Raw genomic sequence first — 17,500 nt, 5'->3', positions numbered from 1 at the left:
AATGTGTGTGGGAAACAGTAGACATACCACAGAAATAAGAAATGAAAGCTCAGTGCCGATTGGGACAATCCAGAAAGGCTTCATGGTGAGAGAGGGCTGAAGGCTGGATGCTGGAGAACGGATAGGACTTGTGCAGCTATGGGGGAGAGAAGACCCAGCTGGACAGGCAGCCGGCATGAGTGGAAGAGCAGTGACAGAACTGAGCGGGTTGTGTCTGCAGGCCAGCAGTCTCAACATGACCGGAGCAGAAGCTGCGTCCAGAGGCAGGGGGCAAGGGGGTTGGAGAGTTAGGAAGAAGTAAAATCATGGAGCATCTTGACTTTAATTTGGACCATGGTGAGCAGGAAGGATCCAGAAAAAGTTTCTGAGCAGGAGAGTGACATCTTAGAATCCCAAGAGATTATCAAAGCCCAGTCAAGCCGAGAAGCATGTCCAGGATGCCTGTGACATGACTAGCAGAGCACCCCCCTTAACCCCTCCCCCCCACTCCAGCCCCAGCACCCCCTACATCCACCCTCAGGTGAGCAGGAAAGACCAGACACCTAATCTTGGATTCCCCCGGCTAGGCTTCATACCCTGCCTTGAATGCAATGCTCCCTGCTCCTTCCTCTTCCACCTCACTTGACCTCGTGGGGTCTGAGCAAACACCCACCGTGGGAGAGGGTTGGCAGCTCTTGGGGCAGGTGAGTCAGTCACCTGGGCGTGGTCTCCTCCAGTCCTTCTCTTCGTATGGCTTCCTCAGCTGTGGAGGGAACACGCCTTCCTTTGCCACAAGCTTCCCTTCCTGCTGTAACTAGGCTCTGGTTGCCCACTTCCACCCACCCACACTCCACAGGCTCTCCCTCCCCTCCCACCAGCTTATTTCCTTCTCCCCCTCCCTCCCCGAGAGGTCTGGGCCAGTGGGACGCTCTTGAAGCCGGGAACCCACCCACCCTGGGGTTCTGGTTACTTTCCCTGCTCTTGTGAAACTCCCCAGTTCTGTGGGCAGAAGCGCTGGCAACACCAGCAGACAGCAAGTAGCTACAGGCCGAGGGCCCCAGTGCCCACTCCTGCCGTCAGCACTCTGCAAGCCCCAGCCCGGAGGTCTGTTTGCCTCACCCCTGTGCCAGGCATCCCTGCTCACAGCCCTGCCACCCCAAGGCAGCTGCCTAGCCTGGTGAGGTGGGCTCCACCCCAGGGGGCGTGGGGTCTCCCTTTCGTCGGACACGCTGGCTTGCAGCAGGAGAGAACACGGTGCTACACAGTGTTCTCTTTGGGAATTCTAGAGAGCTCAAAAACTTCTCCGGGCAGAACTTTCAAGACTGGACAGGCTGGAGGAGGGGTTGTTTTGCAGGAACCAAAGAGGCAAAGTCTTTCTAAGTTGGTCAGAGTACATTGGACACCCAAATTCCATGCCTGGAAACTTGGGCGTGGGAATGCCCCCGTGGAGAGGTCTCTCAGCATCTCCTAGCTTCCGACCCTGGGACTGGCCACACAGTGACTCTCATCCTCTTCACTCCCCACCCCAACCCCCATGCCTCAGAATCATGGGCTGTGAATGTGGGGGAGAAGAGACAGGACGTGACATTTAATGAGCAGCTGGTCTGGGTTACACGTGCATTCAGTTCTCAGGTCGGGGTTGTCACTCAGCCACCCCTCAGCCACCCCACATACACGGGCTTTCTGGAGGAAGGAAGCACAAAAGGCCGTAGAAGAGGTAATAGTGGAGCAAACTGCTTGTTTGATTAATGAGATGACCAAAGCCCAGAGAGTTCAGTTTGCCCAGAGTCCGATCACTTGCTCTGAGAACACAGACTCACTAATAATGCCCAACATTCCCACCCCTAAGATTCTTTTTCCTCCTATCTCACACATCTGCCATTTCAACAGGAAACCCAGTTTTCCGTCCATGGAGTAGGCCCCGAGTCCCCCATGGCGGGAAGCCCCCCAACCCCGTGCACCCCTCCGATCTTGTGCCTTTAGCAGCTGGAGGAGGGTTTCTCCGAGGAGCTGCAGGCCCAGCCCTCCTGAAAGCCTCCCTCGCCCGGCTCTCGCCCCACAGTCATCCTGACAGATGAGGAGGTGCAGCGGAAGCGAGAGATGATCCTGAAGCGGAAGGAGGAGGAAGCCCTGAGGGACAGTCTGCGGCCCAAGCTGTCTGAGGAGCAGCAGCAGATCATTGCCATCCTGCTGGACGCCCACCACAAGACCTACGACCCCACCTATGCCGACTTCTCCCAGTTCCGGGTGCGTCCACGAGCGGGCTGCCTGGGGAAGGATGGGCTGTGGGATGAAGAGCCACCGCTGGGGCGGGGGCACAGGAGTGGGGACGGGAGAGCCGTGGCCAGCGAGAAACGGGGGCGGGGTGGGGGTGCTGCTCTGGAATCAGGGAGGCCTCCCCCCCACCCCCGCAGACCTGCCAGGAAGCCCCTCCTGTCAGAGATCGGGGACAAGGGGGGAAAGTGAGCCCATCTCTCCCTTCCAGCCTCCAGTTCGTGGGGAAGGGGGTGGAGGAAGCCATTCCTCGAGGCCCTCCTCCGTCCAAACGCCCAGCCTCTCTGGGGACTCATCTTCGTCCTGCTCAGATAACTACACAGCCTCTCTAGGTGAGTCGATGCATGCCCCCAGGGAGCCCAGCAGTGGAAGGAGAGCCCAGAGTTTCTACGGCCCACCTGTCCTTGGCCATAGATGAGAGGGTTGCATGTGCACCGCAGTGTCCTCAGAATACTCCCCTTTGTTTATAGAAGCAAGCTAACTAGCCCAAGGGCCCATGCTGGGGAAGAGGCCAAGTTGGGCTCTGGCCAGGCAGGGTCTGTCTATAAGGTCCCCGCTCCCCACCAAGCTTCTGCTCCTGCCCTCCTCCCTGTGGGTAACCTGGTTCCTTTAACTGGTATTTTGAGCCTGGGCCTTTGTGGGGGATGGGGGGGGTTCCTGTTGGTTTTTTTTTTTTTTTTTCCTGTTTTATTGAGCTATAATTGACATAGAACATTGTATTTGTTTCAGGTATGCAACATAATAATTTGATACATGTATATATTGCAAAATGATTACCACAACAACTAGAGCTACTACCCATCATCTCACACAGTCAGGTTTTTATTTTCATTGTGCTGAGTAGATCTTTCAAGATCTACTCTCTTAGCAACTTCCAAATATATAAAACAGTGTCATTAACTGCAGCCATCAGAGCCTAGAAGGTGACATTTCAGGTGAAGGGAGAGCATATGGGTCCCATTGCGGTACTTTCCCCCCACCCTAAGCTCTGCGGGGGTCACCACAGCCCCAGATGACCCGTCATCTCAAGCTCATCCCTGCTTTCCTTCTTATGGTCCTTTTCCACCTTCTTCTTGGTCCTCCTGCTCCATCCTCTCCTTCATTGCTCTGCCTCTCACTCCACCATGCTGCCTTCTGCGTGGGTCCTGCAGGAGGTCAGGGGTCGGAAAACCCCTTCCCTCTGGGGAACTAGAACCCTCAGATATGGTACTTTCAGACTGATTGATGGATCTGGGCCCAGGTCCCAGAGAGGTGGGAGGGGTCTCAGTGTCAGCTAGATAGGAATGGCAGTGGAGACAGACGTGGTATCTGCCCACCCAGGAGTGACAAGAGGGAGGTGGTCAGGGACATTGCTGAGATTTACTGATCCTTTGAGCCCCCATCTTGGAGGGATTCTTCCCGTGTTGATTTCCTCTCCCTACTTTGCTGCTCTTTTCACTTGGTGGGCTAGTTCCATTGATGAGGATCAGTCTTCATGTTATATACTCTGCTTTTAATAATTCCATATTAGTCAATAGTTTTGATACCCTCATAGGTTAATTGATATGAGGTGCACAGCCCCACCAATGTCAAGTTCAGTACAGCATATGCTGGCTGGCTCAGTTGACATAGCCTGCGATTCTTGATCTCAGGGTCATGAATTCAAGCCCCATGTTCAGCATAGAGATTACTTAATTTACTAAATAAATAATTAAATAATAAGATTCAAACTAGTTAACATTTTTAATTTAAAAATATTAAGCAAAAGTTGGGGTGCCTGGGTGGCTCAGTGGGTTAAGCCTCTGCCTCCGGCTCAGGTCATGATTCCAGGATCCTGGGATGGGGTCCCGCATTGGGCTCTCTGCTCAGCCTGGGAGCCTGCATTCTTCTCTCTGCCTGCCTCTCTGCCTACTTGTGATCTCTGTCTGTCAAATAAATAAAATATTTTAAAATATAAAATAAAATAAAAATATTAAACAAAAGTAATACATGTTTATTGTAGGCATTCAGAAAATATCAGCTAAATTATATATATGTACACATACATAAAACAAATATATATTTTTATATATGTAAGATCTTTAGACCTACTACCCAAAGATAATCACTGTTAACACTATGATAGGTCTCTTTTCCATCTTTTTTTCTTTTTTTTTTTTAAGTTATTTATTTATTTATTTTTATTGGACAGACAGAGATCACAAGTAGGCAGAGAAGCAGGCAGGGCTGGTGGGGAAGCAGGCTCCCTGCTGAGCAAAGAACCTGATGCAGTACTCAATCCCAGGACCTGGGATCATGATCTGAGGCAAAGGCAGAGGCTTTAACCCACTGAGCCACCCAGGCACCCCGATTTTCTTTAAATGCATATGTATATTTCCAAGTAAAATTATGGTATACACAATTTAGGAACTTGCTTTTTTCTTTTAATAGTGCATTATATCGTTTTTCATGTCATCAGTATACCTCTGTATTATATGCTTAGAAACTGATTGGTATTCTAGGTTATGAATGTATAAGAACATATCTAATCTAGATTGGGTCCCAGTTTTTTATTAAGTTAACAGTATGCTTGTACTAAATACTTGCACTTGTTCCAGATGTTTTTTCCCTTAGGATGAATTTATGGAAGTGGGATTACTGATCAAAGAATATACATAATCATAGGCTTCTGACCCCTACTATCAAATAGCTTTCTAGATTACTTGCACAAATGTAGGCTTCCTTTAGCACCCCATGGCCCAAGGGTTGCCTAATTCCTTGACATTGGCATCCACATTTAAACATATTTGTTTCTAGTATATAGGTGAAAAGTCTAGATGTTCTACTCTATAGTTCTTTGATCACTAGTGAGGCCAATCCTCGTTTTCTATAAGTTCATTGACTCCAAATTTGAGGTCATTAGAAACCACACATGGTCTGTAAAATCATGGCTTGAGGAAATCTCATTTCTTGGAATATCTCTGATCTTTGATTTTACTGCCTTTCTCTGCTTGAAAGAAAAGCCAGGGGAGTCCTAGAGGAAAGCCTGGGCTGAAGATTGACCTTGGAGAGAGGCGGTCTCTATGGCATTTCTGGCTAGCCCTGCAGATAGGGCAGGGGAGGTCCTCACGGGGCCAAGCAGGAAGGTATCTGGCACAAGCATCCTGAAGTAGTTCTTTCTCTCTCCTCATCCTTCCCCAGATGTGATGGAGCCAACCAGCTTTTCCAATCTGGGTCTGAGGGAAGAAGACTCAGATGACTCTTCTCTGACCCTTGACCTGTCCCAGCTCTCCATGCTGCCCCATCTGGCTGACCTGGTCAGTTACAGCATCCAAAAGGTCATCGGCTTTGCCAAGATGATTCCAGGGTTCAGGTAAGAAGAGTCAGACTCCTAGACTGAGCTAGAAGAAGGCCTGGAGATTGCTAGTCCACTGCTTCCCAAAATGGAGACCCAGACCCTATCCCAGTCTTCCCACATCAGAATCTCTGGGAAGTACAGCCCATCCAGCATTACCCAGCAGGCCAGTGCTGGAGAGCCATCCGTCCCTGGCAGATTTCAGGATGACAGAAGAGAAGCCCAGAGAGGTTCAGTGGCTAGCCAGGATCATTTGCTAGTGCTGGAGCCAGTATGTGTCAGAGCCAAGGTCCAGAATTCCAAGTTCACTGCCATGTGCACTCCAGCGGGCTTGGGTCTAATCCTCATGTCAGCCTTCAAATTAGACCTCCATTAGCCCTCCACACCCAAATCTGAAACCAAAATGCAGTGACAGAGAGGAGAAAGGGTTGCACAAGGCGACTTGTGAAATAATTTAGGGATCCCACAGGGAGACAGTTTTCCTGGCACACACAACCAGGGCCTCCTTCACCCAAATTTCTGTGAAAAGGCCTTTTCCTAACCATACTGAGACCCTTGCCAAAACAGATAGATGTAAGGGGTGCTGCTGGAGTAAAGATCTCTGTTAGGGAGTCACTGATACAAATTTCACTCAACTGTTCTATTGTTTTGGTAATAATGGCTCACATACGTATATTTAAATAGCTGTGCAGTGTTAAGGATTCTTTTTTTAATTTTTTTTAAGATTTTATTTATTTATTTGACAGACAGAGATCACAAGTAGGCAGAGAGGCAGGCAGAGAGAGAGAGGAGGAAGCAGGCTCCCCGCCAAGCAGAGAGCCCGACACAGGGCTCGATCCCAGGACCCTGGGACCATGACGTGAGCCGAAGGCAGAGGCTTTAACACACTGAGCCACCCAGGCGCCCCTGTGTCAAGGATTCTTAAAGGAAGAAAGTGTAGATGCTTTTAGTAGAATGTTGGGAGGTAGTTAAAGCTATATTGACAAATTATTTATATCATTTGAAGCACTGCCACACAATACATATACAATGTGATTGAGAAAGGGAAAGAAAGAAATCACTGGCACTAACTGTTGGCATCCGCTCAAGGAGCGATATCTGCGGTTGCCAGCAGAAGGGACTTCCGAGTGCTTTCTAAATGCCGATGATCAGATTCAGTGCTGGAATTCTGGGAGCCCCAAATTATGGGACATGGGCCAGCTCTGAGGGGGAGCTAACATGATGGGCTATTTATTGTGTGGTGAATCTCTCTACCACACAAGGAAGCCGTGCGTCGGTCACTGTCTCCATGACTGCATTGACAGCTAGGTGGCGATAATTCAGAGTGCCCAGTCCAGTTCCTCCCAGCTGGTGCCTGCCCTGAGACAGCCAGCTCTGTGTGATTTTCTGCCTCTCAGCAACTCAGATACCCGGGGCTCTCCTGTGCTCTTCCCTGGGGAATTCATGTGAAAATTGGAAAGAAGAGAAAAACAAAAAACTTGCTTACTGCATCGAGACACCTTTGGGACACGCCCTCTGAGTTGCACATTTTGGTGGCAGAAAGAACAAGGGCTGCTGTGTGGCATCCAGCAGGAACAGAGCTACCGAGTGTCACCTGTGAGCTCAGTGTCATGCTGGGCCTGGGACTTACCCTCCAGAGCCTTTCCTTGGAACTGACAACACGTTCTGCTTCGCACAAGTTCCAGCTCCCTCCCACACTTTTCAAGCTAGTGTTTGCAAACGCAGTCTGCTCCAAGGATTTGTTTTGTGTAAACAGCCAGAGAGAAAAACACTTCAAGGTGTTGACGGGATACCAGCAGGCCAGCTTCTCTCCTAGTTCCTGAGAGCAGTCCTCATCTGTGCAGGGCTCGTCTTTCCTAGCCTGGTGGGGAGCTCTGTCCAGATGCTCGGGTTTGCGGATTCTAAGTACTGACTGGGATGGCACACATGGCAACACTGTCCTTAAAAAAGCCGTTCATTTAACCAGATGACCTTGATGCAACACACCCTCCCCCGCCCTGAAGTAAGTAACCCAAACCCTCATATTTCCCCCATGCCCTTGGTCCTCATCCCTTACCCTGGCCACATATACTCTGACACAAATAGCATGACCCAGCCCTTGGTGTCTGTCTCCAAGGATGAGTTGTAGTCTGGCCCCTTCATTCCCTATCCAGTCTCATTGTCCCCAGTTCCCTAGTCTGGCCGCACAGTCATGGCCGACATGAGATACGTAGGAGCAGACACTGAATCCATCCAGGTACTGATCCCAGATGGGTTACAGAGACCCTGCACGTGCTTGGGCTGCCTTCTCTGTCTTCGGCATGACTTAAGAAATCTCAGAATGGAAGGTGTTCTAGTGAAAATGGCGCAGGCCTGGCCAAGAGCTCTGGGGTCAGGAGGACGTGGATGTGGATACTCTCTGTGATTAGACAGAGGGGACACCCAGACTGGACCGAGGCCAGAACCAGGCTCTGGTGGGCGGCAGGTGGGGCCAGCCCCGTAGCCCTCCAGCTCTGGGGGTTTCTGTGTTTAGGGATTCTATTTTTCCAAGAAGTGGAAAAATAGTGGCTGAGTCCCTGGTTGCTTTGATCCTGCTGCCTGTAGGCAGGGGTGGAGGGTGTGGGAAGGGCAGGATGAGACTTCTGCGTGGGTGAACACGGGGTGGGGGGGTGATGGAGGGTGCAGGCATGGGACCAAAGTGGGGCGGGACTGAATAGGCCGTGCTGGGTGTGAACTGCACACTGTGTGCCTTGGCCCCACTCCTGCTTCCCACCTGCCCTCCCTCAGCCTCTCTGTCTGCACCCCACAAATCTCCCACCCTTAGTGCTTCAAAAGAAAGCCCTGGAGTTGGGGCACCTGCATGGTTCTGTCAGTTGAGCATCTGCCTTCTGCTCAGGTCATGGTTCCAGGGTCTTGGAATCGAGTCCCATGTAGGGCTCTCTGCTCGGCTGGGAGCCTGCTTCTCCCTCTACCTCTGAGCTTCCCCCTGCTTGTTCTCTCTCTCTCTGTCAAGTAGATAAATAAAATCTTAAAGAAAGAAAGAGAGAAGGAAGGAAAGAAAGAGAGGAAGGAAGGAAGGAAGACAGGCCTAGAGGAAGTGAAATCAGGTGCAGCATCCAAATGGCCAGGAGCCATCTTGGACCTGAGAAAAAAAGGACCTACAGGTTTCACTGCCAAGAGAGGTGTTAAGAGGGACCAGACCAAATGAGCTGGAGCCCAGCCCTCTGGGCGAAAGACCTTTGACCCCACCGCTGTTTCTATTCACCTGCTCTTTCCTTAGGCCATAGTGTGGCCCTCCTCCCACGTCCCCTCCTGTCTTCACTTGGTCATCTATGTAACAAACAGCTTTCTTCCCTAAACTGTGAAGGATTCCCGTTGACTATGTAGCAGTTCCTGACCTCCAGGGCTCAGGGTCTGATGGAAGAGATAGACATTGAGACAATTGCGGTGAAGAGATAAGAATCAAGAGAGGCCTGCGGGAGGGACCCTGGGAAGCAGGCAAGGAGGGACCCGCTCTGCCTGGGGGTGGGGACGACCAGATAGACAGACACACATATCCAGAGCACCTCACAGGTGCCCAGAAGCAGCTGGCCACGAGTGTGAAAACTCATCAGGGACTATAAATATGACACAGGTCCCCAGAGGAGGCACAGAGCCAGACCTAGCTCCTGTGAGCAGGAAGGAGCTCTCTTAGCAGGAAGGATTTCTCCTTCATTTCCACCTGTCCCCCTCCCCCCCATCGGCCACCATCCCCTCTTCTGGCTGTGACTTGCACTTAGAAAGTCCCTGGGTTTCTGGCTATCATCTGATGTCGTTCTAGGTTTGCTTTCATAGAAGCCATGTGCTGGGATCACAATAGGCAAGATGCCCCTGGAATCTCTCCTGCAAGCTTTTTTTCACTTCTGGCCTTCCATTTCGAAAGGGACATTGAACAAAACATACAAAGAAATGCCTCGCAGAATTATTTACCATGGCGCAAGTTAGAAGCAACCAAAATATCCAAAAATAGGTGGATGGGAGACTGATTAAATAACTTTGCAGTATGTTGATAAGATGTAATTTTAAGTAACTCGCTATGGACTGGGCTGAAGAAATGTTCATGACGTAGGAAGCAGAACATGAATACCAGGAACTCAAGTATGTTTTAAAAAGAGAGATTTGCGGGGCGCCTAGGTGGCTCAGTCGTCTGGGCATCTGAGTCGGTTTCTGCTCAGGTCATGATCTCGTCGGTCCTGATATCCAGCCCCAAGATGTCTCCACTCAGCAGGGGGTCTGCTTGAAGATTCTCTTCTGCCTGTCCCCCAACTCACGCACTTGTGTGCACAGGTGCATGCTCTCTTTCTCCTTCTCTCTCTCACAAATAAATAAAAAAGAGAAAGAGAGAAATATGTGTTTAAAAAAAGATAGGAAGGAAATACACCAAAATGGTCATTGTGGTTATGAACAATTTTTATTTGCTTTTATATTGTTCTATATTTTGTGAAGATTTCATAATTATCATCTTTTATTGTATAATGAGTTAAAACCAAAATGAGGCATTAGTTTTTATTTTTATTTGGCAGAGACACAGCAAGAGAGGGAACACAAGCAGAGGGAGTAGGAGAGGGAGAAGCAGGCTTCCCGCGGAGCGGGGAGCCCGATGTGGGGCTTCATCCCAGGACCACGGGATCATGACCTGAGCCGAAGGCAGACACTTAATGACTGAGCCACCCAGGTGCCCCTAGTTTTTATTTTTAAAATGTATATGACCATCAAGAGAAAATTGACAAAGGTGGTGAGATGTCTAGACACTGTGTCTTTGGAACTGTCTTGGAGAAGACACAGGGGCGCGTGGTAACTTTCTTTAAATGGTTAAAAGACCCCCCCCATGGCTAGTGGAGAAGTCTGGTTCTGTGTTCCTTGAGAGGACAGAACTACACGCAGTGGGTATAGCTCAATAGAAGAAGCTATTAACCTAGGAGTTAACAACCTCCTGGCTATCTCCAGAGACTTCCAAGTACCCTGGCCCTGGAAGGATCCTGCATCTGCAAGGAATGCTGAAGGAAAGGGGTCACGTAGCCTCTAAGGGGGAGGGGCTTCCAACTCCAGCATTTGGAGACTGTTTTCAGTGCAGACCCTTTGCCGCCATCCTAACCATCATCCATCACCTGTGGATACAGAACTCTCGCCCATCAACACCTGTTTCTCACCTCTCACCCAAGTGCAGTCCCAGAGAGGATGGCAGCCCTCTCCAAGTGGAATATCCAGGTGGAAATGTACAGTCAGGAAGAGAAAAGGAGGGAAAACTGGAAGCAAGTTAATCCGTGGGTGCTGCTTTTTCCCTGTCATTGTTCAGGCAAGCCCAGCTCGTGACTCAGAATAGTGGAACCAGTCATTGGCCTTGCACAGATTTATTGACCTTGTTGTGCTCAGGGATCTATAGTCATTGTGCAGGCAATGCTGAGGTAGTTGGGAATGAATGCCGGCCCTCAAGTAGCTTGCCTACTGGCTCTGAACGCAGAGCCACAGACAAGCGTGTAAGGGGCAGAGCTGAAGGGGGAAGGGTACAGAAGATGTGCAAGCGACAGGCCATGAAAAAATGGTTCTAATCCTACCGAAAGTAACTGGGGGGGTCGGGGGCTCCGAGGGAGACCTCACCAGGTTCAGAGTCAGGAAGATGAGGTGCAGCAGAAGAAGCAAGGTGTTCTTGGCTGGGGCTGGCGTAAGAACGCCTGACATTGAACATGGAGTAGTGTGAAGTTTCTAGAATGGAAGGTGGGTGGAGTTTGCGAAGGGAGGAGGGCTGGAAAGACAGGTTGGAGCCAAGGGATGGAGTATGGGCTTGACCCTCATGGGGTTGAGAGTCCGTGAGGGTTTCCAAGCATGGGCGATATCTTGCTGCCACAGCTATAAGCATCGTGGAGGAGAGACCCGAGAGAGACTTGGTTCCAGAGTTCTAATCAGAGGCAACTGAGAAAGATGACAGAGCTCTAACCAGCACAGTCCTGATGGTACTGGGAAGGAGGTCAAGGGCTCAAGAGACGTCCTGGAGACAGAGTTGGCCGAGGGTTACTTCTGGGAAGGACCAGAGGACAGGATGGAAGAACAAGAAGGCATGGGAGGTGTTGAAGATGACTGGGCCATACCTCTCCCTGACCTCCACGTTCCCTCTGTAACCCTGAACGTGTGTCCCCAGGCTCTTCTTCCTGCCCCTAATAGCCCTGGCCACATAGGCCTGGGGACACTGGTGAGTCCCTGGGTTATCCCTGCCTTAGTAACTGAGCTCCTTTTCTTCCAGCCGTGGTACACAATCACAGCCTGACATGTTCTCCCTCAGGGAAACAGTTTTTTTCCCTTCCGATCAGAACCCCAGCCCTTCAGTGAAGGACCCAGGGCACACGCTGGTCACCTGGCAGGTGCCTGGAATAGCATGCTGATTTGCATAATCGGAAGTTCTTGACCAGTAACCTGACTCCTCCCTGCCCTCCCCGGCAGAGACCTCACTTCTGACGACCAGATTGTGCTGCTGAAGTCAAGTGCCATCGAGGTCATCATGCTGCGCTCCAACCAGTCCTTCATCATGGACGACATGTCCTGGACCTGTGGCAGCCCCGACTACAAGTACCGCATCAGCGATGTGGCCAAAGGTACCTTCGGGCCCCACCTCCTCCCTCTCCAGCTCTCAGACTCTGGTCCCCCCCCCCTCTTCCTGGGGTCACGGGCCCCGGTCAGGCGCATCGGAGAGGGCAACAGGGAGAGAAGGGTGAGAAGCGGGCCCTGGGTGAGAAGCGGGGCGTGGTGGTTTGGGTAGGCGGCTCCCCAGTTCCACCCGCAGCATCTGGCCATCTCTCTTACAGCCGGACACAGCCTGGAGCTGATTGAGCCCCTCATCAAGTTCCAGGTAGGGCTGAAGAAGCTGAACTTGCACGAGGAGGAGCATGTCCTGCTCATGGCCATCTGCATTGTCTCCCCAGGTATGGGGCCTCACAGTCGGGAACTCAGGGACGGGAGAAAGGGTCCAGCAAGGGGAGGAGGAAGCAAAAGGAGAGACAAGAGACACCCATTTGGCTTTGTTTGCACAGCCCATGTGATATGTGTATGCCGAGAGGTCCTTCCCTGCCTTTGGTCCTGAGACCATAGGGGTTTCAGAGGTGGGACTCTGAGGAACCAGATGAATGGGGTTTGTCAGGCCCTAGACAGGTCTGGATGTCCCCAGTACTCAGGTTCTGCTCTTATTTGAACTGGACTGAACTTTGTTGATACTTGAGATCACCTGTGAGGTAGGGTAGAAAAACTTGGGGCTTATATAGGCTTCTGCCTCGAAAGCTTACCTGATGGGTTTTGGAGGCTGTGCTGTGACCCTGAGCTTTTCTGTCTATTGGGGTGGGGAGAGAGAGAGGCTAGGAGGGAGGTTATTGGGGTCCTGGTATGTTTTGTGGTACTGGTGGATGATTGTCGTACTGGTGAAGAGGCCTAAGGGGAATAGCGCTGTCTCCACCTATGATGAGGGAACCAGCAAATGGCCTCTGATCAGGGATGGGCTGGGGACCCATGGAAGGAACATGGGCTCCCCATCCCCTGCCCAGCCAGCACTCACTCATTCCTTCTTTCCTGCACTCAGCCATGATTTACTGAGCACCTGCGAGGTATCAGGCACTGTGCTGGGCATTGAGATTCAGCCGCAAACAGGACACAGACTTCTCTTCCATGAAGCATAGGAGGAGACATTAAACAATTACTCTTTAATGACTCATTCTCATGTGATGAAAGTTTGAAAACTAAACACATGTCTGATACTACAGCAGGGTATAATAGAGGAGAGAACTTGATGCAGTCTGGGGAATGGAGGTAGGGGTGATGGGGAATGGTCCTTTTGAGGAAGATCTTGGAAGCTATTGCCTGAAGGGTCAGCTAAATTCCAGACAGAGGGAAGACCAATGTGAAGCCTGGAGGCCAGAGGGCACGGCACATCAGATTAACTGCTGGAAACATGGAGCCTAGAGATGGAGGGAAAGAGTTGAGCTGGAGACAGGGCCTGATGTGACCTGGGACCCCCACAGGCCCCCCATGCCCCCCAAAATGCAAGGGGAAATGGTTGAGAGGCTTTAAGGGGGACTGTGGTGTCCCAGGTCAGCAGCCATACAGGGGATGACCTGAGAGGATGTTGAGGTTGAGTGTCTGGGGGTAGAGGTCCTAGGGAGATGGATTACAAAGGGACCTGGCTCAGAGCTCCTGTGCCCTCTCCTCCCGCCTCCCTGTGCTCACAGACCGTCCCGGGGTGCAGGATGCTGCCCTGGTGGAGGCCATCCAGGACCGCCTGTCCAACACACTGCAGACCTACATCCGCTGCCGCCACCCGCCTCCGGGCAGCCACCTGCTCTATGCCAAGATGATCCAGAAGCTGGCCGACCTGCGTAGCCTCAATGAGGAGCACTCCAAGCAGTACCGCTGCCTGTCCTTCCAGCCCGAGTGCAGCATGAAGCTCACGCCCCTCGTGCTGGAGGTGTTTGGCAATGAGATCTCCTGACTAGGGTAGCCTGCTGGGGCTCCTGGGTGGGGCTGCTCCTCTGGGGCCTTGTGCCCTGGCCTGGGGCGTGCTACTGCCCGGCACACCTTCCTACTCCCTCCGGAGTTCAGCCCCTCCTCTCCCACTTCCCCTGCCACCCAACCCAGCCTGTCTCCTGTCCGACCTAACACCAGGGCTCCCTTTCCTGCCAGCTGCAGGCTGCCCCCAGTCCCGTGAGACCTCAGTGAGGAGTTGCTGTTTGTTTGATAAAGCAACTCAAGTAGGGGAGCGGGGACAGATGTTAAGGGTGGGGCTTTGCCCAGGAATGGCCCTACGGATCCAAAATCGCTGCTGGCGGATGCTGAGGGGAACAGTGAGGCAGGAGAAACACACCCATTCCTCAGGGACAGAGTTACCTGTACCTCCCCCGACTCCAGGCCTGAATGTCTAGAGCCAAGTGGGGATCTCCTTCCCCCTGCCTCCCCCACGATGAATAACTAGACACAAACCCTCTCCCACCCTCCAACCCTGTCCCGTCCTGCTGCCCATCTGCGCTGTTTTGTCCCAGGGCAGTGTGCCATGATGGAGCCTTCTCCCCCTTGCTTCTCAGCCCTGGCCTGTCTAGGATACTCACTGCCAAGGATGGCCAAAAACAAGGTGACAAAGGTCACAACTCCCCCCTCACCCGCCTCTGCTGGCCAAAGAGCCCTCCCCTAACACGTCAGTGCCCACTTCATCCCGTTGCTATGGTAACATTCTTCCCAGAAGTTGCTCCTGGTGGGCCTTCTCCACATGGCAGGGACCACTAGCCCAGACCCCACCCGCTGAGAAGCCCAAGGAGGGGCGAGAGCAGGGCCCAGGAATTGAGGGACAGGCAAACCCAGCCTTACAGAAGAGTGGTAGATGGTGGCCACGGCTGTCCCTGTCTCCAAGCCCATGGCTCCTTGCCCTGGATCTAAGAGGTTGGTGGAGACCAGAGCTCTCCTTCCAATGATCTACATGGCAAGAGTGAGTTGCCCCCAGGTTGCAAAGAAATGCCCAACAGCATCTTCATCCTCCCCCTGCCAGTCTCTTACCTCCTGTTCAGGAAGGAGAACCAGTGGCCATGGGTGCTGGTGGGGCCTCACCCTAGGATGGTCGAGGGTGATCCTGAGATGGGCATATTCTCCCAACTCCGCCGCTGTCTGAAGAAGTAGTGCCACTCTGCTTACCCGTGGTGCCAGCTCTTTTCCACTTGGCAAGGAGGGATGGAAGAGAAAAACCTCAGACCCCCACAGGCCCCCCATGCCCTCCCAGGGGGCCCATCTAGGTGTAGTTCCGAGACTGCCGTCCCCCTGAGACCGGGAGCTAGTGCTCCAACACCTCACTGTGGGTGGTGGGAGAGCAGTCTGGCCTCGGATGGCTAAGCCAAGGGAGCATCTAGGGTGGGGTCATGTAGGGTTGCCCTTCGTATTCTCACTCCAGCACCCCGAATCCAGAAGGGATGGGGGCCACTGACCTTGAAACTCCATTTATTTTCCCTTCTATAGCTGGCCCAACCAGGGAGGTGGGAACACTCACTCTGTTTCCTCTGGGGTGGGGTCCCTGGGTGAGTGAGATGTAGGTGTGTGGGACTGCTGCGGAGGGGCCCCCTCAGGAGTCGGAGCGGGTCCCTCAGATTGTTGCTTGAGTGTGGGGAATGCGGCTACATCCGGTGCCTCTCTGGGGAGGACTTCCTGTCAGCCTCTACGCTCCTGCACTGCTCCCAGAAAGCCCCCGGGGAGCAGGGAGACTTCCATGGGGAGCACTGTCTGTGTCCACCGGGCCCGGGCTCCTTCTGGTGGGGAAACCTCTGACAGCCACGTTTCTCATGGCCCAGGGCCTCCAATGTGGCCGAGGCCAATATTTATTAGCCAGGAGTTGTTTTCAGAATCAGATTCCATCTTGCACCACATTCCAATGTAGCAGGGAGTCCTTTCCTACGACGGATGAAGAGAGATTTATGGGGGGGAAACTTCCATTGTAAACAAATTCTATACATCAGCTGTTGTGATTATCCTCGCTGTTATTTCACAAATGAGGTAGAGGCCCTTGTTGGATTTTGGCTGCAGAAGACATTGGTCTGACATGCTAGTCGGTGGGCAAAAAGGCTGAAAAATCGCCGCACTAGTTCACCTCCCTTGCTAAAGAAAACCTGACTCTTGGAGGAGGGTATGGTCCCCAAGCTCAGACACCTACTTAGAAAGAGCTCCAGGGGGACACCTGGCTCAGTGGGTTAAGCCTTTGCCTTTGGCTCAGGTCATGATCTCGGGGTCCTGGGATCGAGCCCCAAGATTGGGCTCTCTGCTCAGCGGGGAGGCTGCTTCCCCCGCCATTTCTGCCTGCCTCTCTGCCTACTTGTGATCTCTGTCTGTCAAATAAATAAATAAATAAAATCTTTTTAAAAATAAATAAATAAAAGGAAGGAAGGAAAGAGGGTTCCAGGGATGGGCCTGGTCTGGGGACTCCCCGCCCAGTGGTCTATTGGCTACTCCACACTTGAGCTCAGACCCCATTTCGCCCCCTCCCCCAAAGATGGCCCTAGTCCTCTAGAAGAGGGTCTGGATTTTCGACAGCAAATCTAGATCCTGGACCCCTGTGTTCCTTCCCTGAGTTGTCACCCTGCTGACCCATCAGGAGGGGGAGGGACACCTCAGCCTGTGTCTCAATGTGAATCAGACCCCCCTTCCAATGTGGCCCAATGGGGTCTCTGCCTCAGCTCTGTATAATGCTGTTGCCTTATCAATAAAATGCATTTGTCTTTGTAATGTTTCTACCTTCCCAGTTCTCCCTCTGGCCCTGCCTCCTCTAAGGTACCAGACTGGAACCCTGGAAACTACCAGCTCCTCATCCGTGGGGCCCAGAACACCAGCTCACCACCGAAGGGATGTCTGGGAGTGGGGGAGGAAAAGACAGGAGTAAAAGTGAGGTTTCACAGGACTGAAGTGGGAAAAAATATTATCTATTCTCTTTTAGAATGAGAGAATGAGGCTGGACATTTAGAAGTCTAAAATGGTTAAAACCATATTATTGGAAATGCTGGAAAGTGTGCACCTAGATGCCAAAGATGCAAAATTCTGGGAGATGGGAAGATCCTTCTGTGGGCTAACTGGAGGCAAGTTGGGGAATGCAAGGGAGGCCTACAGAGAAGGTCGGAACCTAAGACAGATCCAGGGAAAGGAACAAAGGAACAAAAGAAAGTTTAAAGAGTGCCTTCTCAGTGATTTCCAAAGAGAATAACAAGTTGCCAGAAATTTGTCAAATAAACAAATGAAGAAAGATCTGCTTATGGTAATAAAATTAGCTGATACTCACATAGCACTTACTTTGCAACAAGTGCTACTGTAAATAAATGTTTTAGGCAAACCAACTTGCTTTATACTTCCGTGGATCCCAGGGGAGCTGGGCTACTGAGAACCCCATCTGACAGAGGGGTAACTTGCCCAAAACCC

General features: G+C 51.8%; 1 protein-coding gene across 1 annotated transcript in view; it reads left to right on the top strand.

Moving 5' to 3' along the window:
• Positions 1–16,820, top strand: part of VDR (vitamin D receptor) — a 43,421-nt gene extending 26,601 nt beyond the window's left edge. The window contains exons 4-9 of the mRNA XM_059402979.1: positions 2,042–2,226; positions 2,465–2,585; positions 5,413–5,584; positions 12,020–12,171; positions 12,382–12,498; positions 13,792–16,820. Of these exons, the coding sequence (XP_059258962.1) occupies positions 2,042–2,226; positions 2,465–2,585; positions 5,413–5,584; positions 12,020–12,171; positions 12,382–12,498; positions 13,792–14,051 (1,007 nt within the window). The 3' untranslated portion in view covers positions 14,052–16,820. The remainder of the gene's footprint in view (positions 1–2,041; positions 2,227–2,464; positions 2,586–5,412; positions 5,585–12,019; positions 12,172–12,381; positions 12,499–13,791) is intronic.
• Positions 16,821–17,500: the final 680 nt, after the last annotated feature.

This window comes from Mustela nigripes, chromosome 6, assembly GCF_022355385.1.
Source record: "Mustela nigripes isolate SB6536 chromosome 6, MUSNIG.SB6536, whole genome shotgun sequence".
Lineage (NCBI taxonomy): Eukaryota > Metazoa > Chordata > Mammalia > Carnivora > Mustelidae > Mustela > Mustela nigripes.
Note: the sequence above shows the minus strand (reverse complement) of the source record. Positions and strands in the feature narration are given on the sequence as shown.